This window comes from Diospyros lotus, chromosome 7 (assembly GCF_014633365.1).
Source record: "Diospyros lotus cultivar Yz01 chromosome 7, ASM1463336v1, whole genome shotgun sequence".
NCBI lineage: Eukaryota > Viridiplantae > Streptophyta > Magnoliopsida > Ericales > Ebenaceae > Diospyros > Diospyros lotus.
Window position 1 is genome coordinate 23,134,556 of NC_068344.1, and position 27,082 is coordinate 23,161,637.

Genomic DNA, 27,082 nt, shown 5'->3' on the forward strand with positions numbered 1-27,082 from the left:
CAGGTAATCCAAGAGTGGGCCTCGACATCGTCGACATCTTCCTCCCATCTCTGTGTGTGTATATATATATATTTAATATATATTGTATTAATATATTTCCTAATAATTGTGTGTAATTTATCATCATGTAATTATAATTATTTTATCAGTTTGACATCAATTTATAATTTATTTTTATTAAAAATTAATATTTTTATGAATTGAATTTGTATTATTCAGCAAGATATCAATTTTCGTCTTTTTGTTAAATTCTAATAATTCATCAATTTTTTTAAACCAAAAACATTTATATAATAAGGTAAGAGAGTTTTTGAAATGTATCAAATGTATAAGAGAGACATTCCAATGGCTGAAATTAATAATCTTCCCACTCACAAACACACACATACATACACACACACACACACACACACACACATATATATATACATATTCACATACACTGTTTAGCTAGCCTGAAGTAGCGGTAGTGGCCTGCTGGGGGTGGCCGATGGCGGCCGATCGGCCACGGTTGTGCAGTGAAGCAGCAGCCAGCAGTAGGGATAGCCGTGCAGCAGCGGTAGCTGGTTATGGAGACTGGTCAGGGTCTCAATGGCGATGAAAGATAGTCATGGCGAAGCGGCCAGAAGCGTCGGTGGCTAGCAATGGCTGAACCAGCAGCGACAATCTGAGGCGGCTGGCGTAAGCAAGCTAGCTACAGTGGTGGCCCAAGCAGCGCTAACTAGCAGCGGTTTTGCACATAAGAAGGTTGTGCGCGTTAAGAAGAAAAGAAATGAAGCAAAAATAAAAAGAAAGAAAAAAAAGAAAAGAAATAAAGAATATTTGAAGAATAAAAAAAATGAAAAATGAGAAAAAAAAAACCAAAAAATTTCATAAAAAAATGTAGAAAATTTTAAAAATTAATTTGGCGCTTGAGGACCGTGTCAGAGGCTCAAAAATGAAATATGGGCGCATGGTGGTAGCCAAGAAGGCTTTAAGCTAGCGAGAGTGCGTGCAAGTTGAGAAATCGTTTCAAGACAAGTTTCTAACCCTCTTATCGTGTTCTTCAACCCCTATCCAAGTCTATGTCATTTTACATATTTTAATCATTCCCTTACCATAATTCGGTTCTACGCATTAATTATATAAATACGTGTGGTAACTATTTTTTAATATTCGAGTTGTTGTTGAGTCTATGGACTGTGGACTTAAAATAAATATGTGACCCCTGGTGATATTTATTTTTAACCGCCACAGGGCTTTCTATTACCTTTATTTCCTTGGGAATGATGTCGTACTCACTATGAAGGGTTGTGTGTGCTTTGGGTTTTGTGTATAACTGCATTGGCAGTTAAACAATCTGTCGCTGATCGGATCACTATAATTTGAGTATCGACAGGGTTTGGAAAAAGAGACATTAATTATAATTTTGGGAAAGCGCGGTCGAGGACCCTTGGAGCCCCTGACTAGCTACTGTCGGGGTTTCAATTCTTTTTAAAATTTTATTTTTTTAAATTCAATTTTTAAAAAATTAATACTTAATTTTAAATATCAATACTTAATTTAAAAAAAAAATTAATTCGACTACAACATTTGAATATTTTTAAATAAAAAAACCAGTAGTGTAAGTTTTAATTTTTTTGAATATGTATAATTTAAGAATTTAATATTTAGAATTGTTTTTTTTAAAATCATGAATGATTCAATCCCAAAAAAATAAATAATTTTTTTTTATTTGATAATGATCACATGCAGTTTTTAAGTCTTTATTCAAATAATGATATCAAAGTAGGAAACGATATTCAAAATTTAATATTTTATTTTATTAGGTGTTGAATTTTTTATATTTAAAGAAATGTAAAATTGATTTATTTGTATTATCTTTTATAATTAAAATAATATAAAAATCAAAAAATTCTTGACGTCAATTCCTCGACCCTAACACAAGGGTTCCCAACCACTCATGGTCGAGAACCCAAGGCTTCCCCAACCGTACATGGTTAGGGAACCCAAGGTTCTCCGACTTGTGAGGGTCGGGGAACACAAGGGTTCCCAATCACTCACGGTCGAGAACCCAAGGTTCTCCGACCCCGAATCAAGGTTCCCCTGTTGATGGTCGCGACCACCATGACCGCAACCATGTGTGTTCATTTTCACAAATTACCATATTGTTGTGTATGTTCCTCATTTGGTATACATACAAGTTGATACAAAGACTTTTTAGGATGTAATGAGGAGAAAATTTGGGAAAACATGTTTGAAGATATGTTATTGACACATCTTTTGTAAATCATACATATTTTAGAAAACTTTAACCGATTTTTTATAAAGTTTTAACTCACTCTTTTGGTGTATGACAATATAATATTTATTTTTCTTATGTAGTTATAATTTGATATCAGTAGTACTAATTGGTATGTATTTTAATTTTAATTTCTTTTAGATTGTAGAGTACTAACTGTTGTACATTATTTGATATTTAATTTTTTTTATATTTGATTTGTTTGGAATTGTAGAATACAGGCTGGTATGTAAAATACAAGCTGGTAGAGTACTTACCGATGTGTTTTATTAAATAGATTAGTAATTTTTTTTCATTTCTATTTTTTATTCAATGTTTACAATTTTTTTTTTACTTAGTCTTATATTTTAATTTGCAATATTTGTGAGCATTATAAATCTTATACGTTTATTTCTTATTTAAGTTTTGTAGAGCATTTATTACATGAAAAATTGTTACAAGTTTTTCACAAATTTTGACATAATACGTATAAATTATAATTATATTTTAATCTTAATATTATTTATATCGTGTCTTTAAGCACAGGCATACACTAATAAATATATAAATAACAATTTAAAACACATTTATTCAAATACGTTATCAATTTAAATGCCACTCAACTTAAAAGTTTTACACAATTTATAAGTATAAAGGTTATAAGCCTACAAAAAAAAAAAAAAAAAGGTAAACCAAACAAACTCTAAATCAAAAACATTCTCACAGCAAAAATTTTACAATAATACCACAAACACTTAATCATGTATTACTGTGAAACAAGTTGAATATGGGATATTGGGCTTACAATTTTGTGGAATCACATGAAAGAACATAATGTAAGAGAAGCACAGGGCACATCATCACCTCAACGCTAAATGGAAATTGAACATCATCATATGGCTGTGATAGCCAGAAAAACAGCACATTATACATATATATATACATATTGAAAATCCTCAATATGTGTATATATATATGTACTGTGTAAAAATATCATAAAAATATGTATATATATATGTACTGTATAAAAATATCATAAATCAGAAACCCTTAATATATATATATATATAGACTATGTACAAATAATCATAAATTAGAAAAACAATACATTATGTACATATATTAAAAGCAAAGAAAGCTACAAACCTTGGATGTCGAATATGTGGAACGGTGTAATGGTCGGTAGATGTTTGTGAGGTCGGAGACGATGACGCCAGGTTGAGCAAAGAACGAAGAGGGGAAGATGACAGTGGTTGTCGCTCGCAGTGGATAAAATTGTTAAGAAACCAGGAGGCGGTGACCAAGGCGGTTGGTGGCCAACGGTCGCAGAGATACCAGGGCGGTTGCTGTTTGAGAAGGTCGAAAGTTGAGAGAGTAGTTCGGCAATGGGTTTGAGAGTTAGGGTTCGACAATAGGAAATGGGTGTGGCCCAATCTTTTAATTTAATAGATTTGTCTAGACTCGTTTTATTTAATAAATAGTTTTAATGGAGTTGAATTTAACAAGTTGAGATAAATCGATTCAAATTTTGTTGGAAATATTTTATAACTGTTTGGGATAGCGCAAGTGATTATTTGCATAGGATTTAGATGTTGGGTATATCAAGGTTGCATGTTTGAATTCTAAACAGTGCGACTATGTATCAGTTGTTGTTAATTGAAAGGGCAGAGTACAGGTTTCGACTCGAACTTACTTGTCAAGCTCTCAAATTCTTTGTCTGAATTTTGGGTTCTCCATTGAATTCTTTGTCGTTGGAATTGTCAGAAGTACTACCACAGTCAATAAACATTGGCTCTGATATCACTTGTTAAGCCCTCAAATTGTGGGTTGGACAATTGAAGAAATTCAAATTAAATTCAATAAAGAAGAATTGAATTTTAGGAAGAAAATATATAAAATGAGAGAGAGAGAAAAAACAAGATCAAAGAAAGATAAATAAGAGAGATAGAATATAGGAAAGAAATTTCACTATCATTCAATGGTCTTATTCTCACAACAATAGGTCTCTATATATAGAGCCTATATCCACATAATAGTAACCTAACAACTTATTGTACAGTTCTAACCCCCTAACTACTTAACCCCTCAGCTAATTAACCACTTGCAGTTAATACAAGTTGTTCTGACATTACATTCACTAACATATCCCTAAGTCATAACAAAACCCATCAAACCCAACCCAGACCCATTTAAAAATGGGTCAGGTCTTACTGTTATGCGTATAGATATAGGTTTAGCCCAAAACCAGACCCGATCCATTTAAAAAACTATAAAAATCCACCACAAACTTAATAATGATCTAAACAAAAATACTAAATCAAAAACATTCCCGCCACAAAAAGTTTACAATAATACCCCAAACACTTAACAAATAGACTAAAATATATATGTTGGTGAATAATACAAATAAAATTCATAAAAAATGTTAATTTTTAATAAAATAAATTATAAATTGATGTCCAACTGATAAAATTGTTATAATTACATGTTAATAAATTATACACAATTATTAAAAAATATATTAATATAATGCTTTATGTTTAAATTTAAGTTTAGTTTATAAAAATATTTAATATATTAATACAATAGACATTAAAATATATGTGTTAAATATATATATAGAGATAGAGGAGGAAGCGAGCAGTGGAAGATGAAGGAGGCAGCGGGCGACGATGAAGGCGACAATGACAGACGATGGAGGAGGCGACAACAACAGATGATGAAGGAAGTAGCAATAGAGGCGGCAATCGGAGATGGAAACTGCGATAATGAAGGTCGACAATGGAAGAAGCTGCGATGATGAGGGGCAAAGGGATGAGAGAGTAATGTTTAAGGGCTAAGAGTTGAAAATAGATGAGTTTTTTGGGCAAAATTGTAATTAACTTGGTTAATAAAATAAGCTTTCAACAACGTTTTGAGAAAAGTTAAGGGTATATTTTCTAAAATGTTGTTGAAACAGTGTTTAAGGTCAATTGCATTTAAGCTATTTAATTTTTAATAAACATGTAATTAAATAAACTATGTAGCATATAAGTTAAAAGGGATAGTTTATAAGCGGCCAAATAACCAAGCTGAACATCCTTTAATAATGTATTCCTGTGAAACAACTTGAATATAGGATATTGGGTTTACAATTTTTTGGAATCACATGAAAAAACACAATGTAAAAGAAGCATAGGGCACATCATCACTCAATGGTAAATGAAAATTAAACACTGTTAGAGGGCTGTAATAGCAAAAAAGTGTGTGTGTGTGTGTGTATGAAAAGCAAAGGAAGCTGCAAACCTCGGATGTCAGAGATAGGGAATGGTACAGTGGCAGGCGGAGGTTCGTGATGTCGGGGACTGTGACACCAAGTTGAGCAAAGAATCGAGAGGGGAAGATGATGGTGGTTGTCGCTCGCTATGGATAAAATTGTTAAGAAATCAGGAGACGGTGGCCAAGGCGGTGACAGAGATACCAGGGGGCGGTTGGCGTTTGAGAAGGTTGAACATTGAGAGAACAGTTGGGTAATGGGTTTGAGAGTTAGGGTCCGGCAATGGGTAATAGGTGTGGCCTAATCTTTTAATTTAATAGATTTGTCTAGCCCCGTTTTATTTAATAAACAGTTTTAATGGAATTGAATTTAACAGGTTGAGATAAATTGATTCAAATTTTGTTAGAAATATTTTAGAATTGTTTGGGGGTAGTCTAAGTGGTTCTTCGCATAGGATTTAGATGCTAGGTATATTAAGGTTGCGCATTCGAATTTTGAACAGTGTGATTATATATCAGTTGTTGTTAACTGAGAGGCCAGAGCACGGGTTTTGACTCGAACTTACTTGGCCCAACCCGTTTGTTCATGTGGGTCTAGTCCGTAGTTTATAGGGAGAATGAATAGTGTTTCAGTAATATCCAATTCATTAATAATTTTATCAAAAAATTGTTTTGAAATTTAGATATGCATTAATTTATTTTTTTCTACTATTGATGTTAGACGTTCAATTTAAAGTTTATCTTATTTCGAGTTCAACTCCCATAACATATTTCGGAATGATTGCCACATAGTTGAAAGTAAAATTAAACTTTTGAAATAATTTTATTCAAGGAATATGTTGGATTAAAATAAATTTACGAGAAATATTTAGATCTTTTTTTTTTTAAGATTTAAATAAAATAAATTATTTATTTCTATTCTCTTAACAAAGTAAACAATTTTTGATTAATTATTAGATGTTAATTTGTTTGACTTTATTTTTGTCCATTCAAAAGTCATAATTATATTAAATATCAATTCACACAAAATAAAAATAAAAAAATAGTACTGTAAGTAAGTTTAACCTTTCTGATCACATATTATAGAACATGCCAAATTTAACATGAATTCTCTTTAAATTGATTTATTTTTATGTTGAGGAATTCACAATCACTATTTTGAAGTTGATTGAATAAATTTTGAATGTATGTAATTGCTCTCAAATTATGCACACTAATAAACTAACTAAATATCTAACATGAAGAGCATTTCACTTACCTGACCACCAAATTAGACTCAAAATAAACATAATTGATGAATTTAGATTCACTTGACTCCATACCGGAAATCTTACGATATAATAATCTTTATTATATTGAAAGGGGAAAGTCCCTCAAATACTGGCGCTTAAGTAACAAACATTTCATATTGAATGTCTTAGACCTCAAAATATCTTATCAATCTCATAAAATGATATATTTTAATTTTATATAACTCATATAAGTAATCTTGTAATCACCTTGTCAATTGTAAAATAATCCCTTGACATTGAAATTAGAAAAATGGTCATCGCCACTATCTTAGATAATCTCCTGACGAGAGAAATGCCCTCGAGCGCGTAATTATCCCAATACCCCTGCAAATCAGCCAATGACAACAAGGATGCGTGTTTGACAGAAAATCAAGTTGAAGTTGCCATTTAGCCCAAATATGGGAGGGACACGTGGCTGACTTGTTTTGACAGAATAATTAACAATCCTACCTTTGCTCAACGAGGATTTTTCGAATTCCATGATTTCAACCACCACTCCGAAGTTCATGGGGGGCAAGGATTATCTTAAGCCCCTCAAAAACCGATTGCTATATCCACTTCACAAAGATCATAGCTCCACAAGGAGCGAAATCCTTATCCCGAAAGTTCGAAAGGAGATGTCTTATCTTGATAAGAATGGAGAGAATTACCCTATAAATTCAAATGACCAAGACAAGTAGAGTGGATCTTCTTCTATAGCTTCTACTAAATACTCCAATTTTCATAACTCTGTGAATTGACTTGAGCATCGGAATGATCACGAGAGAATGAGTTTCCGCCTCCGTTTGTAGATACTTGGTCCGAGACAGAAGAATGGTGATCCCCTCTGCATCATCATCTCCAATACAATAAGGACAAGTGAAAATAAATAATAATCTAACATCATTTATACAAATACATTTATAGTACAAGTCAAGTTCGAATCACACGAGACAAAGATATATTGACACTTGAGTACAAATACTCATCAATCATAGAGAAAGAGGGATTTGAAATAATAATAACTCCAATAATTGTGATGTATGACCTAGCCTATTAACTTGTTAAATGAAAGATATATTTTTAAATAAATTGTAACTATAAATAAATATATTTATTTAAAAATTTAAAAAATAGGCTAGGTCATACATCATAATTATTTATTTATTTATTTTATACTTGAGTAACATGGATCACCTCTCTAGTATATCTAAATATATACATGTAAAATATTTTATAAGGAAAATTAAACACTTAGAAAATGAGATAAATTTCTTTTTGGAATAAAACATTTATATTGCAACCACAAAATACTTTATCCTTATCATCTGAGTTTTCTATTGTTACCGAGGAAAGAAAACTAACGGTTATCGTTACCGAATGGTACTTACCAGCACCGTACATTTTTGTTCGCTCAGGCTTAGGCTCAGGCTCAGGCTCCTCTCTCTGTTCTTGACCCTAAAAAAGATCTCCATCTCTTTCTATGTCTCTCTCTTTTGGACACCTTTTCTCTTTGATATTCTTGTGGCGGTGGTGGTTTGTGTAGGAGAGAGAGGGGAAGAGGGAGGGAGGGAGGGAGAGAGCGGGGGAGGAAGAACGGGAACCCAAATTTGCAGAAATATTCTGCGGTTTGCAGGTACCAAATCTTTGGATCACTTTCCCGACAATTGCGTGAACCTTTCTTCTCGTTCTTGTTCTGTGTCTCTTTATCTACGAATATAATGCTACGTCTGTTAATTGAACAAAGGCTGGATAATTGGCGCGTGAATTCTGATGTTGGCGCCATTTTTATTTTGATTATCTTGCAATTTGGCATATGGAAATTGATTTGGTTTAATTGCATTTTCTTTGATTGTCTGATTGGTTATAGTTATTAGTTCTCTATCGATTTTTTTTTTTACTCGAAAGCGTCAACCAAAGGAACAATTGATTTTCACCATTTGTGGATCTAATTTTTGAATTTTAATTCTCCATTAGGAGTTTTTATTGCTACAGATTTAAGATTTAGCTTGCAGTACACATGGCAAACTTTGTTTGTATATACAGTCTAGGAATCTAATTCGTCAAAAAAATTTCGTGTTTTCCAAGATGACTTGATTGGGAATGGGGAAGAGAGGGAGTTGGATTGTTGCAGTGAAGAAAGCTCTCACTTCTGATCCCGAGAAGAAAGTAAGGTTTTAGATGATTTCAACTTTCATATCTTTTGATACCTTTATGTGGAATTGTATTTGAACATTATGCAATTTATTTAGCAGAGCAATGGTGGATCAAACAGAAAATGGTTTGGGAGAAACACGAGCCTCGATTCAGCCTCTTCACCTGCCGAGATTGCCGTGCCTGTTCCAGAAATTCCTCCCACACAGGACGAAAAACTTGTAGAAGACGATAATGAGCAGAGCAAGCATGCTTGTTCTATTGCAAATGTAAAATCTGCAATTGATGAACATGAGCACTGCAAGTATGCCTGTTCTATTGCTGATGTAAAATTTACAGAAGATGAAAAATATGCCTGTTCTATTGCTGATGCAAAATTTGCAGAAGATGAAAATGAGCACTGCAAGCATGGTTGTTCCATTTTTTATGCAAAATCTACATCCAATAAAAATGAGGAGGGCAAGGATGTTGATTATGTTGCCAATTCAGAATCTAAAGTAGATGAAAATGATCAGAGCAAGTATGCTTGTTACATAGCAGACATGAAATCCATGGATGATGAAAATGACAAGAGCAAGCATACTTATCCTGTTGCCAATGTGGAACCTACAATAGATGAAAGTGGGGGGAGTAGTCATGCTTATTCTGTTGCCAATGTGGAACCTATGGTAGATGAAAATGGGGAGGGCAAGCTTGCTTATCTTGTTGCCAATGCAGAATCTACAGAAGGAGAAAAAGAGCAGACCAGGCATGTTTATCCTGTTACCAATGTAGAATCTAGGGTGGATGACAATGAGCAAGGCAAGCATGGCTTTTGTGACGTCGATGTAAAATCTAAAGAAGATGAAAATGAGTTGAACAAGCATGATTTTTCTATTGGTGATGCAAACTCAATAGAAGATGAAAATGAGCAGATCGAGCCTGCTTGTTCTCTTGTCTTGGCTACTGGCGTAGCTGCAGAGACAGCAGTTGCTTGTGGTCAGACAGATGCAGAGGTTGTTCGAGTCATAACAGTAGCTAGTTACTCGGGTAAATCAAAGGAGGAATCAGCAGCAATCAAGATTCAGGCAGTATTCCAAGGATATTTGGTATTAATCTCACCCTTTTTAAGAAAAGCTATTTCTTGAAATACCTATGTTTGTGTAAGTTGACTGTTCTCTTCTGTTCCTGTCACTAGACTTGAAAACTTCTGTCCCAGCACAATATGCAATTTTTGGTACTTGAATTTACCTTTTTAGCTTTGGAGACTTGTCCACACTAGTACATAGATGAAAACAAATGCCCCAAGCCATCATGTCCAAATCTCAATTCATAATGACTAGTTGAATTTGGTTTTTCATTTGCCTTTTTTTGTACTGAACTTTTTTTCTCACTAGATTGTTAACATCTTGCTCTGACTACATCTAATTCATGTTGTAACCTGTAAATTAATTATTTTTGTTCAGTTTCTTGCTTTGACGTCTTAAAATTTTACTAATAAATACAAAATCATCAATTACAATTTTATTAACTTCAAAAGAATGGTCAGCTAAAAAAGGAGTAAACGATGACTCATAATCATTAACTCCCTGCATAAGATCTGAATGCAAGTCATATGAATTGACGTTGTGTTAAGAACAAACATGATTACTGTTTAATGCTTACTGACAGGGAATTGTGTCCCATTATTCCTAGGCAAGGAAGAAAGTGAGGCTCTTGAGAGGGCTGGCAAGGTTGAAGTCTTTGACACAGGGGCACTCCGTCAAACGTCAGGCTGCAAATGCCTTGCGATGCATGCAAAATCTAACCCGTGTGCAGTCCCAGATTCGTGCCAGGAGGATCAGAATGTCAGAGGAGAACCAGGCTCTCCAGCGACAGATCCAACAGAAACATGAGAAAGAGCTTGAGAAGTCAAGAGAACCTGTGAGTTCTCTTTAAAACACTAATCTGTGATTTTGTTTGTTTCCTTGACAACGTTGTCGTAAACATTTTCAGTAGAAGTGTTCCTAGTTTGTTGGTGAACAGATATAGAATATCCTCAAATGTTTGTGAAAATTGAGGTCAAATTGTGAATTGAAATGATAACACAAAAGGATAATATAAATGTTTGTCACTGTTAATACTAGAATCATATCAATTTCGAATTAGATTGATCTCTCTCCAGAATATTTTGAGTTCAACTCTTGATTATATTATCCCTCAGGTGTATTTTATTATTTTTGTGTAGGTTTTGAGCCCCTTGTTTCTTCTAACAGTCAGCTAGGAAATCTGTAATCTGTATGCTCATAAAGTGGGTAATTTTGTAACAGTTGGGAGGAACTTGGAATGATAGCACACAATCTAAGGAGCAGATCAAAGCTAAGCTACAGCACAGGAAGGAGGCTGCCATGAGAAGGGAAAAGGCGCTGGCATATGCATCCCTAAGCCAGGTATTCTACTCTTTCTTTATGAACCTTTCTCAGTAATTCAATGTAATTGCCCTTCTTCCCACTATCTTGTCTGCCAATCATCATGAAGATGAAAATTGCTCTCAGAATAGGGTAAATGACTTGAAAATTCACCTAACTTTGACCCCTTTTTTAAATTTATTTCAAAGTTTAAATTTTATCAAATAACTACCAAAACTGTTTTCTTTCAGTACAAAAAAATATAAAAAATATTCACGTACTGAAGGTCATAAGAAGATTCAAACCTATAACTTCATGGTTACCACAAGAGATGATGGGTCACCACCTTAGCTACCCTTAAAAGATAATAACTACTAAAACTTTAATCTTTGTTTCAATTATATTTTGCCGTCAATCCATCATCATTGCTCATATACTATACTTTATCCTAATCAAATTAGGGCAAGTGGCTTTGTCGTCAAGCCAATGTTTAAAAAAAATGCATTCTTCAAATTCTGTCATTAATGAATCTGTTTCAAATAAACATGCATGTTATATTTTTTCTAATGTTGGTTGACAATGTTAAAGGAAAAAAATAAGATGAGAAAAAACACAAGATGATCCAATCATAATCAAACACAAGAGATTTTACATGGAAAACCTTAGTAGGGAAAAATCACGGCCGTCAAGACGATAGAGAAAAAATATCACTATATAGTAAAGTTTACAACTATAAAGCTCAATATTTTCTCTCTAAACCCAAGTCTCAATTACACCCAATTCCTAACTCTCATTGGTCTCTTACAAGTGATTTGCTTATCGTGACTAACAAGCCAACCATCCTATTTATAAACTAGTTTTCTTGTTCAACAAGGTTAAGGTTTCTTTGTCCACCAAGACTAAGGTTTCCTTATCTAACAACAATTTTCAATTGACTATAAAATAAGATTACAAACTAAACAAGAAACTAATTAGGAATAAGAAATAATCTTCAAGACTAATTAGGATTTCTCGCTGAAAATCTTAACAATCCACCACCTCAGCGAGAATTCCTAAAAACATACATCCATTCTCCGACGACAACCATGACTTTTTATTATCGATAATCATCATGATCTCAATCACTAAGATCACCGTATCTCACCATAAAAGGTACAACCACTTAGGCACATACTGCTCTACGATTTTCACAGCATAATGTTGAAAAATACCTTACTGAAAAACTATGGTGCAACCCCAATGGTTGGTTTCCTTGGGAGCTCTTCAGCCATCGACATCCTTTCCACCACACACCTTGCATCACCTTCAAGCTAATGCCCGCGTGAAAACTTTGTGAATCCACTAGAAGTATCACATCCTCTTTCATGGAAACTTTGGTGGTCTAGCAGCATGCTATGAGGATGTATCCATCTCTTTAGAGAATATTTTCATCTCCCACAAAATTGAAAGACGAATTTCTAGCGTCACAATCTTTGGAGCCATTTGCCAAACTTGCTATACCAGATTTTCTAGAGCCTTCAGGAGTTGGTTTGCCTTTCAATACCTTGTGTAACTCGCATTGGATCAAGATATCCTTGACTTGTATTTGCCACAAGCCAAAATTGATCTTGCCATTGAATTTTTCAAAATCAAACTTCATCATACTTGGTATATCCTTTGCGTACTAGGCGATCGATAACCAAAACTTTGATATTACTTGTTGAAGGAAAAAAATAAGATGAGAAAAAACACAAGATGATCCAATCACAATCAAATACAAGAAAATTTACGTGAAATACCCTAATAGGAAAAAATCACGGTCATCAAGACAACAGAGAAAAAATATTACTATATAGTAAAAAAAATTACAACTACAAAGCCCAATATTATTTCTCTAAAGCTAAGTCCCAATTACACCCAATTCCTAACTATTCCTGATTTCTCACAAGTGATCTGTTCACCTTAACTAACAAATCAACCATTCTATTTATAGATTAGTTTCCTTGTATAACAAGATTAAGGTTTTTTTATTCACCAAGATTAACGTTTTCTAACTTAACAACAATTTCCAACTAACTATAAAATAGGATTACAAATTAAATAAGAAACTAATTAAGAATAAGAAATAATCTTTAAAACTAATTAAAATTTCTCGCTGAAAATCGCAAGAGACCGCATAACAAAATTGAAACAAAAATTTAAAATTATGGTAGCGATTCGATAAAATTTAAAGTTTGGAATAAATTTGCAAAGCTCGCTAAAGTTTGGCAGAATGGTGTCCGTCAACTAATTTTGAATTGGGTAAATTTCTAAAAAGGATGGTGTACATTTTCTGCAACAGAAAGCACAGAAGAAGAATTCGAAATCTGCAAATCCTCCAGTAATGGACATAAACAGTTCCCAATGGGGATGGAGCTGGTTAGATCGATGGATGGATGCCCGTCCATGGGAAAATACAGCCGAAGACAACACAGAATTTAACACTAGAAACCCTACCATATCTTCGGGCGGACTCAAAAGGGCTAATTCTCTTCATGAACTCAACCTCGGCAACAAACTCTCTCCAAAATCGCCAAAACCGAACTGCATTCCGGCCCGGAAATCAGCTTCCGCTCCCCGCTCCAAGGCGCCATCTCCGATCGCTAAAAAAACAAGGTCGCCGAGCTCCAGGGGTACTGTTTCTAGCGGAGAAGATGAAGCGAGGAGCAACCGTAGTTCGCGGTCCGATCAGCTCAGGAGGCACAGCGTTGCCGGTTTATCGGTGGGAAACGGCGAGAGCCCAGTAAATTCACCTTCAGTAAAAGGCAAATCGAAGCAGCCAGGCCAATTGGGCAGTGGAACGCCGGAAAAGGGATCGGCTAAGAAGCGGTTCTCCTTTCCATCTCCTCCGGTGGCCGGAACGAGGAGGCACTCTGGTCCGGCTAAGTTGGCGGTTGGCTCTGCGAAGGATATCAATGTGAGTTCGTAAGAGGACGCTAATAACGGAGGGAGAAAGTATTTTGTGTTTTCGGGCAGCATCGGAATTGATAGTTATTATTTTTAAATATTGTATTATTACTGAAACATCTCAATATATTATATTGATTTGAAATATTCAAAATTTTATTAATATAATGCTCAAAAGCACAAAATATTTTCTTTGATGAAAAGAATGGAGATGCGAACTTAGAGCTTCTAGGTCTAAGTCTATTGTTGAAGATGCAAATTAATATGATGCTTTGTGTTTAAAAAGAAAAAAAAAAATTGTGAATAAAGTTATTATTTATCTAAGATAATGTTAACTGTTGTTATGAAGGTAATAGTTAAACAATAACAAATGTACATTGTTTATCATTTATTATATCTTAATTTTAATATTTAAATAATTTTATTAATTAATTAAATAGTTCAAAACATGATTTATTTATCATCAATCAATAGAATTGTTTGAATGTTAAAAAGGAGATACAATAATTGCATATTATTTGAGAAGAGGTAGAAAATATTTTTTAACTTAATTTTAGAACTAAATAAACTCTAATATTTTGTGTTTCGATAATCAATAACATTTATATTTAGAAAATGTACAAAATATTTTTAAATTCATAGTATAAATTTGAAATATTAGAAAATTAAATTTTTTATAGAACTAAAAAGACCAAATATTTTATTAAAAAATAGAGATAAAAACTAAAAAATATTTCACAACTAAATAACCCCTAAATACTTGTTAATACAATGTGAATTTGATTAAAGATTGATAAAAAAAAATAGATCTTAGAAACAATTTAAAGCATTACAATTACTTTTTTGTATGGGAACGTAAACCAATAATTATAGAAACATAGTTGGAGTTCCACGTAGTATTCACTTTTTATTAAATTTGTTGTTAATATTATAGAATTTTATTTAGATGATTTTTATTCCTAAAACCCTAAAAAAATACCTAACTACAGTCTAGCTGTAATACACTGTACCATAGTCTCCTCTCAATCATAGAGGCATGAAGGTAAAAAGGTGAAATTCAAAGAGTTTGAATAGACTGTAGAAGGTGAACTCAAAAATAATTTTAGAATTCTCGAAGACTTGAAGAACTTAAAGAAGTAAAGTATAGGGTCCAAATAATAAAATTAATAAATATTAGAAAATGTAATAAAGACATTTATGGAATTTTAGAAGTAAAATGGGAGTCCAAGTGAAATATATAGAACAAAGAGGGGTTTATACGAGGTTTCTTGAAGTTAAGCCAAATAAGTTCAAAAGTGGGGTAAATGAATAGTTACTCAAAAATTATGTGTGTGTGTCTAAAACTTGTGCAATCTTTTAGGTAATTTATGTGAAAAGAAATAAAAGAAAGGAAGAAATAACGAAAGAAAAAGAAAGACCTAGAGAAAAAAAGAATGAGAGAGAAAGGCATCGTTGGAAGTTACTAAATTTGTCACTAAATTTGTTAGAGAAATTGCTAGGAGGCTTCATTGGTAAGTTTAAACTTTTAATTTCTGCATTTTTCTTTTACTTTATTTCTTACACTTTTAAGATTCTTGGGTTAGTTTTACATGTGTTTTAGGAGCAAGAGGTGTTGAAGAAATCAAAACAAAAATTGGACAACTTGTTTGTCTAGTATACTTTTACCTTCCAAGATGATTTGATAAGCCTTATTTCATGATTTCATCGATTTGAGGCTATAATATGATTCTATGGAATCTCTAGTATGCTGGCGAGGCCTTGCATGTGTTAGTCCAAGTCAAAATGAACTATAAACTAAGGTTTAAATAGAAAATGTGTGAGGTTAAGAATAAAATTATCATTTTTGAAAGTTTTGGGTTTGATTGCAATAAACTAAACTTCAAAACCTCCCATATAGTCCCAAAAACTTGTGAAAGATTTCCCATAAACTAAAATTTGTGAAAGTTATGGGTCCTAGTGAGATTGAAGTTATTCACGTATGGTGGTACGGGTAGAATTACAAATTTTATGTGCATTAGACATGTACAATGAAAATAATAAATTCACACACCATACACAATTTATATATTTAAGCAACACGTTATTTCATCATATGAAATGCAATAAATAAATACTTGAAGTTTGATGTTAGGTTTGATACAAAAATTGTTTTTGTATCGAGAGCGAATCTATCTTATGTTATGGTAGTCCTAATTTGTCCACACCTAGAGTACTTTTGATAAACTCTATTCTAGTCCATACTTGACTAATTAGAGTCCTCATCTAATTAATCTAAAGACCATAAATCATTTAAGAAGTCTTGTCACTAGAGAATTTCATTACATATTCTTAACATGTTAAAAATAAAAATCTCAAACAAAAGATATAAGGACTTATTCATATAATAAACTGGAGAATTTATAAATGAAAATAAACTTGCATTTTATTAATATATATACAAAGATATAATAAATGTATTTATTACAAACCCACTAGCCGTCATCTAAATATAATATTATGACATACTCCACTAACATAAATTGCATATGGGACTTGTAAATTTATGAAAGATTCGAGTATTAGTGATTTTTTTTTAAAACTAGTAGGTCAAAGGGTAAATTGTTAAAATATTTGGGATCTTGTGAATAATTCGAATGATTCAAGGCGTTTGATGTAAATTTATGAAATGTGGAGGCATGAAAACCCACTCGAAATGTTTTGATTAAAGACACAAGTTGTGTGGACAAGATAAATAACAAAATTGAGACCTATTTCGTTAATATTAATATGTGTTATTTCATAGAACCACCTTGACAAAAAAATACAAGATGACAAGGGATTGAGGAGATAGGTAAGGACTATCGAGGGTAAACTCTAGTTGGCGTGCTGTATTGCATTTGCATTTGAACTATTTTGACATGCATACGTGCTATTGTTGCATAAATATTTGGTTTGAAAGGGTATGAATATCCAAGATTGGGATATAAGTGCATTGGCCTCTATGTTTACCTTGATTTCAAGAATTGTATGTTTACACTTGCTAGATTGGACATGGCTTGTGGTAGAAAGAAAATGTTTTTCTTGCCATTGATGCATTTTTGTTGCACATCTTTTATGCCTGTACACCTTTGGTATGTCTTACTAAGCTAAACGTACTCATGTTTGTTTCTTTTTTATTTTTTTTCTCTAAATAGCAAATGCAAGAATCTTAAAGGGCAATGAGGTGGTTACCAACAAACCTAGTAGGCTAACTCATGGGTATTGTCAAGCTTCAACGAGTCGAGCAAATGACTTGTTCAGAAGATGAACGTTAAGTTGTGTGAAAAATTTTGGGATTGCGAAACTCTAGTCATAGTTGTAAATTAAGTTTAAGTTTGTAAACAATGAATGCAAGGTCTGAACCCTGATGTTACGTGCTTGCCTCTAATGTAATTGATTTGGTCAATCAACAAGTTTAAGTGTTGTGATGTAATATCCCGAGAATCCAGAGAAGTTAGTATATATCGAGGATAGTGTAAGGAAGGAAACAACACCAGTTAGATACCTTTTGGGCTGAATGTTGGCAAAGAACTCACAAGTTAAGCATGCTTAACCTGGGGTAATTCAGGGATGGGTGACCCCCCTGGGAAGTTCGTGTAGGCCCATCAGGGTAAGTTGTTCCGGTTCTTCCTATCGCTCAAACAGGATGTTACATGTGATGTGCATGGTTAGGCTAAAATCTTAAATTCTTTTATAAGTGTAAAACATGAAAACCTCACATTTGCCTAAATGATGCATGCAAATAGAGTACTCACTAGGTATGACTTTTACATTTCCGTTGAATCTTTTTCATTGTTTGGTGGGTGAAAAAATTGTCACTAATTTAACCAAATTACCTTTATTCCTTAGTTCCCAACTGAGTGTTCTCCTCAGATAAATGAGTTGTTGCTCTTTGGATACCTTGGGATAAAGTATGGTGTTGTATTAATTTTTCATATGAAGAATATTTGTAAAAATACTCAACACAGGTAGAAAGGACTATTGGCAAAAAAAAATTAAGTTAAAAAAATCATTTGAGAAGTTTTAGCTGTCAAAGGCCAACTATGGGGGATTGAGTTAGATAAGTAAAACTCAATAAATGATTTTTTTTTTATTTTTTTTGGGGACTTTCAACACTTTTTCCTTCATTCGGAAAGCGTATTGATTATTTAATTAAAAAAATTTCCACGAAAATCTAGATCTCAAGTAAATCTTTGTTTGGTAAAAAAAGTCTAGGTAAATTTTCATAAGGTTGAAATGTAATGGAATGTGACTATTATCTGAAACTATAAAGGTGTTTTTGTAATTATAACATCTCACATTTTATTTGAGGATTATAAGAAAGACATATTTAGCAATTGTTTTAAATATGTTATTAAGCATATATAAATAAAAAAGGGATTCTAATGGTATAAAAATTATTAATTTTGGTTGTGATATTGAGAGCTTAATTAAGAACCCCATAAAAGATAATTAAGATTAATTAAACAATATTAGACAAACTCCAAATATAAGAAATTTGTAGAGCTTTTTGAAAAATATACAAAAGATGATAGAAACGAGGCAACAGCCATTGCTAAAGCAAGAAGGTGGGCTACGATAGAGAGGCATGTAGGAGGTGGATTTAGGTCTAGGTGGAGATGGCGGGAAAAAATTGAGAGAAAATCAATGGTAACAAGTTCAATTGAAGCAAATAGTTGGGTGTCACTTAAGGACACTTAAGAAAGCTTTTTCCCATTAATTGTTGGATAAATCTGGAGAGTCAAAGAGGGTGATCGATAGGGTTATCGAAAGAGGGCAAAAAGATGAAGTTGCCCCCACCCAGCCTTCATTTCTCTGCTTTTCTCCTTCTTCCATGGCCACGCGACCACCGATTGCCGTGCCTCGCCTCGCATCGCCACACTGCCTCACCTCTCATTGCCTCGCCGTTGCATCCAGCGACAAGCGGCCAGGAACTGCGAGGCGACGATGTTGGCAGCAAGGCGGTGCAAAAATGCGAGGTGCGGTGCGACGGTCGGGCAGCCATGGGAGAAGCGAGAGAAGAGAGAGACGAGGGCTGGCAGTGGCATCCATTGAAAATTTGTATTTGGGGTGAGGATATTTTGGTATTTTCGACCATGTTCTGTAAGCCTCTCTGTGAGGCGGTCTAACCTTGTAATATAACTTTTAATTGTTTTAAGGGCCAGTATTAAATAGGCCATCTCCATTTGGTTTAGGGTGCCACCCAAGGGAGCTTTTGCCCATTAATTGTTTCAAAAGCAAATAATAAATAGGCCATCCATCTATTTGGTTTCAACACAAAAATGGGAGCACTCGTGCCAACATTTTGTCTTGATAGTTAGTAGTCCATAGTTATATGTATATACATACATATATGTTTTATGGATAATAATACATATATAGTTATGAAAAATTAGGATTGTGTTTATTTAGATTTAAAATGTTTTTTTTAGGAAAATATTTACTTAGTTTTTGGTGTTGGGTTAATAAAAAGGATAAAAAAACATTTTAAATACAAATATTTTACACTAAAGGATGTAAAACAACTCGTCCCTTTAAAATTCATAAGTCATTTTATTATGTATACAAGAGACAATAAACTATTTTTTGTTTTTTAATTTAAGCTCAAATTCATCAGACTATCCATTCTATTTATAATTTGTCTGAATTTGTTTACTTACAATCTTCTCTATAAAAAGAAAAACCATTACATATCTTTATGAGAAAATTACAGAAATAATTGTGAGGTTTGTTATAATATATACTTTTTTTATTAAATTTATTATTAAACATATTTGGACTTTTTTAACCTAATAAAAATTTACCTAAGGCTTAAATTTTTGTGAAGAAAAATTTTGCGAAGATAACAAATACATTTTCCAAAGATTAATAAAAGGGTTTGATAAAGTTGCCATTAAAAATATTTAAAATATTTTAAGAATTAAAAATCAATTATGAAGAACAATTTTAGATAACTAAAACTCCTCAAATAAGAGCTTTTTTGAACTTGTAACTTCACGAATAGCTCTCTTTACGTTTGGGAAGTGTATAATTTTCTTTTTAATCAAAATTTAGATTTTAACAAAAGGAAAATAGGAAAAAAATCTAGGGTTCTTATTTTAACAAAAGGAAAATAGGAAAAAAATCTTGAAAACAATGTTTTTTGAGTTTGAAATTTAGTTCTTAATTTCGAGATTTTATTAGAAATTTCAGTTGACTTCAAGCAAAGGCTAAGAATTGCCAGTCACAGATTGTCGAGAAGCTGGCATCATCAGCATCCTTTTCATGCTTTGGATTTTCAATTTTGAAGCGGACAGCCCGAGTGGGTCCACCCCATGGATTCAACTTGCCAAGAAATTGAATTGGAATCATTTAGAAGTGGATGAATGGTTTTACGACTTGGTGGCTGTAGATGTGATGAGAGTTGCGTGGATTCGCAAGCTTTGTGTATGTAATTTAGACTTTAGGCCATTTTTTTTTTTTTAATCACTGTACATGTTCATGTTCTGCTACTAAGCAATTTTTAAATATGGCTACTAATGGACTAAATGTGGCTGTTTTTTTTTTTTTTAAATTTAATAATACTTCAACCTATGTAATTTTGAGCGCCAAATATCCAGACATCAGCTCGATCAAGAATTTACAAATTAGGTTTTGGCTGTTGAAAGACCCTTGTGACGGGCATAGATTATGGTTTTGGTTTCATTGAATCAATTCATTCTCCCGTGGAATTAAGTTGCGTAGAATCAACTAAAGCATCACTTTCATCATTCTTTTTGCTTATATATTTGTTAGATATGAGTTCTAAAAATCAATTCTAGTGATATAAGTAACCTCGATCTTGTAATTCTTTAAATATTATTTAAATGACAAGTTTATATTTTTTATTTAAATTGTAATATGATTTAAATTGAAAATATATATTCATAATGAGTGGATATTATTATTAAGAGTTAAGAATATGAGTTACGGATAATTCACAATTCGTTATACTATAAATATGTTGTTGGCCATGGAGTTCTTAATTTGGATAATAACAACTCATAAAGGTTATCACATTATCTTTCTCCTTATTTAGTGTGAGATACTGAAAGATAAGATTGGTGAGTTTCGTGCCATTTTGTATGAGTTATGGAAGAAAGATGAGTGGGTGTTCACGAAAAGGGGTACCGTGGCGAGGCATCCGTAAGGTGATGTCATCCCAAGATGAGTGGGTGTTTATTACAGGAACAAGTTCACTGAATGGAACTGTTAACATTGAATCATATGAGTTTTATCTCACACGGGTCAATGATTCAATGTTAGTTACTGATGTGCAACTAGTCCTTAGACCTGAGATGATATAAATATCTATGTATTAGTAGATTATGATATTAACGATATTATATGGTTGTTCTAGTTATGAATGATCATAGATATCGATGTGCCTAGTTTGGTGATCCATGAGATATGTGTGCGTCAGACATGGAATCTATCATCTCGATATATATGAGGAGAATATCCTATGCGATCCAATAATCATTTGATGATAAATCCTTGATCAAAGTAATATGACAATATAATGTGTTCCATAAGATTATGTTACATTAGTTAATATTGATTTTGGATCTGGTCATATGACGAGATTGAGAGATTTGACTTACTGACCATGATCTCATATTTTGTCAGGATAAGATGATAGAAGCACCGTATTACATGACATCGTAGTAAAATGTTCACAATACCCGCTTCACAATAAATTGGGTAATTATGCATCTTGTTATGTCACTCATGAGTTACGATAATTAATAGTTAATTATTTTCGTTGTCAATTTATTTGTGAATCTAAAAAGTCTTACCCAAAAGAAATCACTTAAAAAAAAAAGAAAGATAAATTAATAATTTTAAAATTACTAATAATTATGTATTTATTTATTAAATAAATAAGAATAATTAAATAATTATAATTATTAATTGGGTTGGGTTGTTTGCTAGCACATTAAACTTGATCTAATGACATTATTTGATTGGACTTAACATAATTAAACTCCATTGGATTATGTTTAGTCCAATAGCATTAAATGAAATGGGTTTAAGAAGTCCAACCCATTAAGGGAATAAGGTTATGTTGGAACTTTATAAATAATTTAATTAACCATTCATTTAAATCTTATTGGAACACTTGAGAGTTGAGAAAACTCTCGGAGAAGTGTGTGTGTGTGAATCTAAAAGCGAGTTAGAAATTTTGAGAAAATTTCTACTTCTTCTTTTGAGATTATTGGATCTAATTAATTTCGGATGGACCGACTTGACATTCTACACTTGAAGGATTATATGTTGATGAATTTAACGGTAAAATTGAATTTCATCAAGATGTACTCTTTTGTTTTTACTTTCAATTTTTGTAAATCATAATTTTTGAAAATCATAATATCTGTAAATTAAATTTTATTGCGCTTCACATACGATAACATCTATGTAAACTAACAATATTGCATCTGCCATTAATTGGAAAAAGACTTGAAACAAACAAAGGGAAGTGATAGCTAAAGTGTGGCCTTAGAGTTGTTTCATTGGCATTGAACAAGGTGGATTCATCTTTGTTTCAATATTTCATTTTTTTGGTTCTCATCATCACAAATATAACTGGTATATACTAAAAGACTTCTATATATACTTTACAGAGAAAAAATCTGATATATAAATAAAAAACTACTTATATATGTAACTTGATTCAATTAAACAAGCAAACTTCTTGTTTGCTTGTCCTCCCATTTGCAAAAATAAAAATACATTGGTACAAGTAGAGTATAAAAAGCTAATAAGTTATATATATATGTAACTTGATTCAATTACCATGACCTAATTCAAGTTATAAAAAGCTAATAAGTCCATTGTTTTCAAATAGCTAGAGGACTATGAAGTCCATTGTTTTCACTATAAGCCTTACAAAGGTCACTAGTGGCATTAGTATTTGTCAAAGAACAACTCCTCAAGATTGATTCATTTTTGTTTAATTTTGATTGAAACTCATCCATCATGTTTGAGAATAATGCATAGTTCTTATCATAAATGACATCCAACTCAACAACATCATCTAATTTTTTTTTAAACTTGTGATAGCGTTGAGACTCAATGTCACATTTCCAATCATCATAAACAACATTCACCTTTGTGTGAGACCTTTTCAAATCCTTCCTCCACCGTGCAAATATATACTTTTCAGGAACTTTCTCAATGTTTAGTTTAATAAGATTTGACAAAGTATGCTTGCATAAAATCCCTCTAAATTTAAACAATCGACAAGCACATTTAACCTAACTTTTCCCATTGTCGCAATAAGCAGTAAAATGAAACTTTTTATGTCTATCTTCAACCATTCTATCCTCGACCACATCAAATAATCAATTTCTCTTTTCAAGACATGAAACTTTATAGTATAACTTTTCAGTCAACTCTTTTTGAAATTCTTTAAACTTCGAATTAGTGTATACACTTTGAAATTACATTTCTATTTCAAAATGTGTTACATAAGGAATCTATGAATTAAAAGATTGGAAATCATCACAGTTTTCCTTTTTGACCTTGCTTCTTAAAGCATTATTATACTGCTCCACAAATTGCTTTAATGTTGCCTTTGAGTTTACGTAGCTATCAAAGAATGCATTCATACTTTCATTACATTGGGTGGTTGACATACTAGCCCAAAATGTGTCCTTTACAAATGTAGGAATCCAACTATGTCTCTCTTTGTACAAATTATCTAACCACTCATTTTCATGAAGATTGAATTCATTAATGAACTGCTCCCACTTTTCTTCAAATTATGCCTTCTCCAAAGATTCATACACAACATTGTGCAACACATTTTTTTCCTGTACAATCTATAGCCCTTTAGCTTCTCTGGCATCCTTTTCATTATATGCCATAGACACCGACAATGTTGAGAATTATAAAACACAACCTTGATTGCATTGCTTTATCTTGATATGTAATTATGGCACTCAGTGCATTTCTATACATGCATGCTTTCCAAGTACGAAACAACCAAATAAATGAAATAGCATCCTCATTTGATTGTAATCCACATCCAAATAAAATTGAGTGCTTGTGGTGGTTTACACCCACAAAAGGTGCAAAAAGCATGTCATACTTATTTGTCAAGTAGGTTGTGTCAACTGTAACTATATCACCAAATTCTTCATAAGCTGCCCTACACCTTATATCAGCCCAAAATAAGTTCTTAATTCGAGATTTGTCATCTTCATATAAAAAAAACTTGAATTCTTTGCTTGCATCCGAACGAAATAATTATGGATTGCTTCAGTATTTCTAGTATCAAGTCGTATTCTTTTTTTCTTATCAATGTAGTTTCTATAATAATATTTTTCCAAAAATGGCACATTATCGTGACCCCCAACTTCCACAACAAAAGACTGATAATTCTTTACCAAACCAATCCTAGCTCGATCATTTAATTCAAGTTTCTTTCGTTCACCAATACTAATTCCCCTATTGTATGAGTAAAATTGTGAATTTTGTGGACTCAATCCATGATTATGCTCTAGTATAATAGAATTGAACTTACATTTCCCATCTCCAAAAATGGTAGCATTAACCTTAGCTTTGCACACATTTATCATCATTGGATTCAGATTGAGGTAATTTTGTTTTTGGGGTCTTATAATTCTTGCTCGCTAACACAATCAGGTAACAAATCTTAAATTCCCAAATGATCGTGATGCTCTCTTTATAATTCCAAAGCCTTCTTGTTTCCCTTATTGTTTATAGTACTCAAAAATGATGTCCAATGAAACAAAATGCATTCCAACTTCAAGTGCTTGCATCTTGATCACATTATAATCTATGAAATTGAAAACAATAAAGGTGTGTTTGATTGCATTACCTAGAATTTAATTCTAAGTAATATTGTCTAGAAAATAAAAATTATCTCACCCCCTTGAAAAATGAATTCTATGGAAAGAAGCTTTAAATGGTTAGTTGTACCATACATATTTTTCTATAAAAAAATTAAGAGTGTTTGATTGTTTTCCATAGAAAATGTGTAATAATTACATATTTTCCATAGAAAATGTGTATAATCAAACACACTCTAATTGTTTACATTACCGCATGACAAAAAATTGTATGTATATGTGAGAGAAAATCAATCCACAAGAGAGCTTGTTTATAGTTTTTAAAGTACATGCAAATATATTGTAGACAACTGAAATTAAATTGAGGAAGTGATTTTTAGTCAAGAAATTAAATTGAGCTAGTACTTTACAACATCTTCTAAGTTGGATTAATTTCTACAAACAAATTTGAAAACCTAATAGACTACTATAATAGACTTACTCACCCATTATGCCACAAAATCTCACGACCAATTGTTTTTGAGCATGACCCAGCTATGCCAAGAATCTTATGGTTTCAAGTTCTTGTTAAAAATTTGACAAATTACAAAGAAACTTTATTGTTTTCAAGACATAAAGGCGTATTAGGACTAACTAAATTATGAATATCATAAAACTTTTCTTTCAAAACATAAACAATGATGATTTTTCAAGACAAATTGTAAAAAACTTATAATGCATGTTAGAATCGTACTAACCAAATATAACATGATGGAATCATTGGATGACCATAATCGATGAAAATCCTTTTTGACGGGTGGAGTTAGTCGTTCAATACTAGATACAATTGGAGGTGATTTTGACTGCTTATCGTGGTGGAAAGCAATCGACGTAGTCAAGAGGTGAGTTGTGGTGGCAATCGACGATTCCAATGGATTTTATCAACGACACATGTGCAAAGGAAATTTTATCATAGAATAGAGAGAGAGAGAAGATTGGTATGAAAGAATGGAAATCGACATAATGGCGAGAGAAAAGTTGGAGAGACGTTTTCTCTTTTTCTGAGTCTATTTTTTCTTTCTTTTATAATAAATGAGAAGTCCAACTAGATGAGGGTCCTGTCACGTGAGCTGCCATATCTGTTGATGATTGTTATTAGTCATGACCTATAACATTACTCTATAAATACATCAAGTTTAGTGAGATTAATGAGATTGTGAATACCGTCCTAATATAATATTATAAAATTTGATATTTTTGAGTTCATTTACAATCTTTTATAATGTTTGAGGGAAATTAACATGAGGCAATGTGTCACAAGTTGTCTAAATATCCCCAAGAATAAATGCATTGTCTAACCTTGCTTCAAATAAGTCTAATTCTTTTTTTTTATTTTAATTAAGAAAAGGCTCAAATGGATAAGATCAAAGGAAAAAAAAAATCAATAATGAAGAGATTGAATGCACTGACTTCCAAGAATGCCCATCTGTCTCATATCCTTCAAGAATCTCTTGATATCCCTTTCCCCAGATTACATAAAAACAGAAGTAAATTACCCTAATCACCACGTTTGGGTAAAAAGGTTAGGATATTTTTGGCTTTATAATTACATATTCCCTCTTTATTTTTATCATGTAGATATTAAAAATTTTAATGTGACAAATATATGTTTACATTTTATCTCATTTTTTATTTCTTTATAATAAATATTTATTATTTATCGACCTTTTTACAATTCGATAATAATTTAGTTATCATCGAATTAAGAAGAAAAAATAAATTAATAAACTATTAATTCTAGTTAATTTGTCAAATAAGGAATACAAATAAAAAGATAAGAAAAGGAAAGGAGATGATATTTTTTCATTAATAATTTTGACAGAGAAAAATATACTAAAAAATTACTTTCATTTTTTAAATAATCATAATTTTCTTTATATATATATAATTTTTTTGCCAAGGGCGTTGAGGTAATTTACATTAGAAAGAAACACAAAATAAAGAACGGGAAATGAACAG

The 27,082-nt window shown here is 32.2% G+C and overlaps 1 protein-coding gene across 2 annotated transcripts; it reads left to right on the forward strand.

The window, feature by feature from the left end:
* The first annotated feature begins 8,220 nt into the window (after positions 1–8,220).
* Positions 8,221–14,437, forward strand: LOC127806382 (protein IQ-DOMAIN 2-like). 2 transcript variants are annotated; one of them, XM_052343626.1, is made up of 6 exons: positions 8,221–8,422; positions 8,875–8,955; positions 9,039–10,028; positions 10,615–10,842; positions 11,229–11,348; positions 13,627–14,437. In XM_052343626.1, the coding sequence occupies exons 2-6, from the start codon at positions 8,890–8,892 to the stop codon at positions 14,251–14,253; spliced, it is 2,031 nt and encodes a 676-aa protein (XP_052199586.1). In that variant the 5' UTR covers positions 8,221–8,422; positions 8,875–8,889; the 3' UTR covers positions 14,254–14,437. The 2 variants fall into 2 exon arrangements, with proteins under 2 accessions (XP_052199586.1, XP_052199587.1); XM_052343627.1 differs by having other exon boundaries at positions 8,223–8,422; positions 9,042–10,028.
* Positions 14,438–27,082: the final 12,645 nt, after the last annotated feature.

Bases quoted from the DNA above. Each gene is read 5' to 3' on its own strand.
- LOC127806382 (XM_052343626.1), top strand. From the start codon at position 8,890: ATGGGGAAGAGAGGGAGTTGGATTGTTGCAGTGAAGAAAGCTCTCACT. The intron at 10,843-11,228 runs GTGAGTTCTCTT...ATTTTGTAACAG, and splicing joins TTGAGAAGTCAAGAGAACCT to TTGGGAGGAACTTGGAATGA. The intron at 11,349-13,626 runs GTATTCTACTCT...TTTCTGCAACAG, and splicing joins CATATGCATCCCTAAGCCAG to AAAGCACAGAAGAAGAATTC.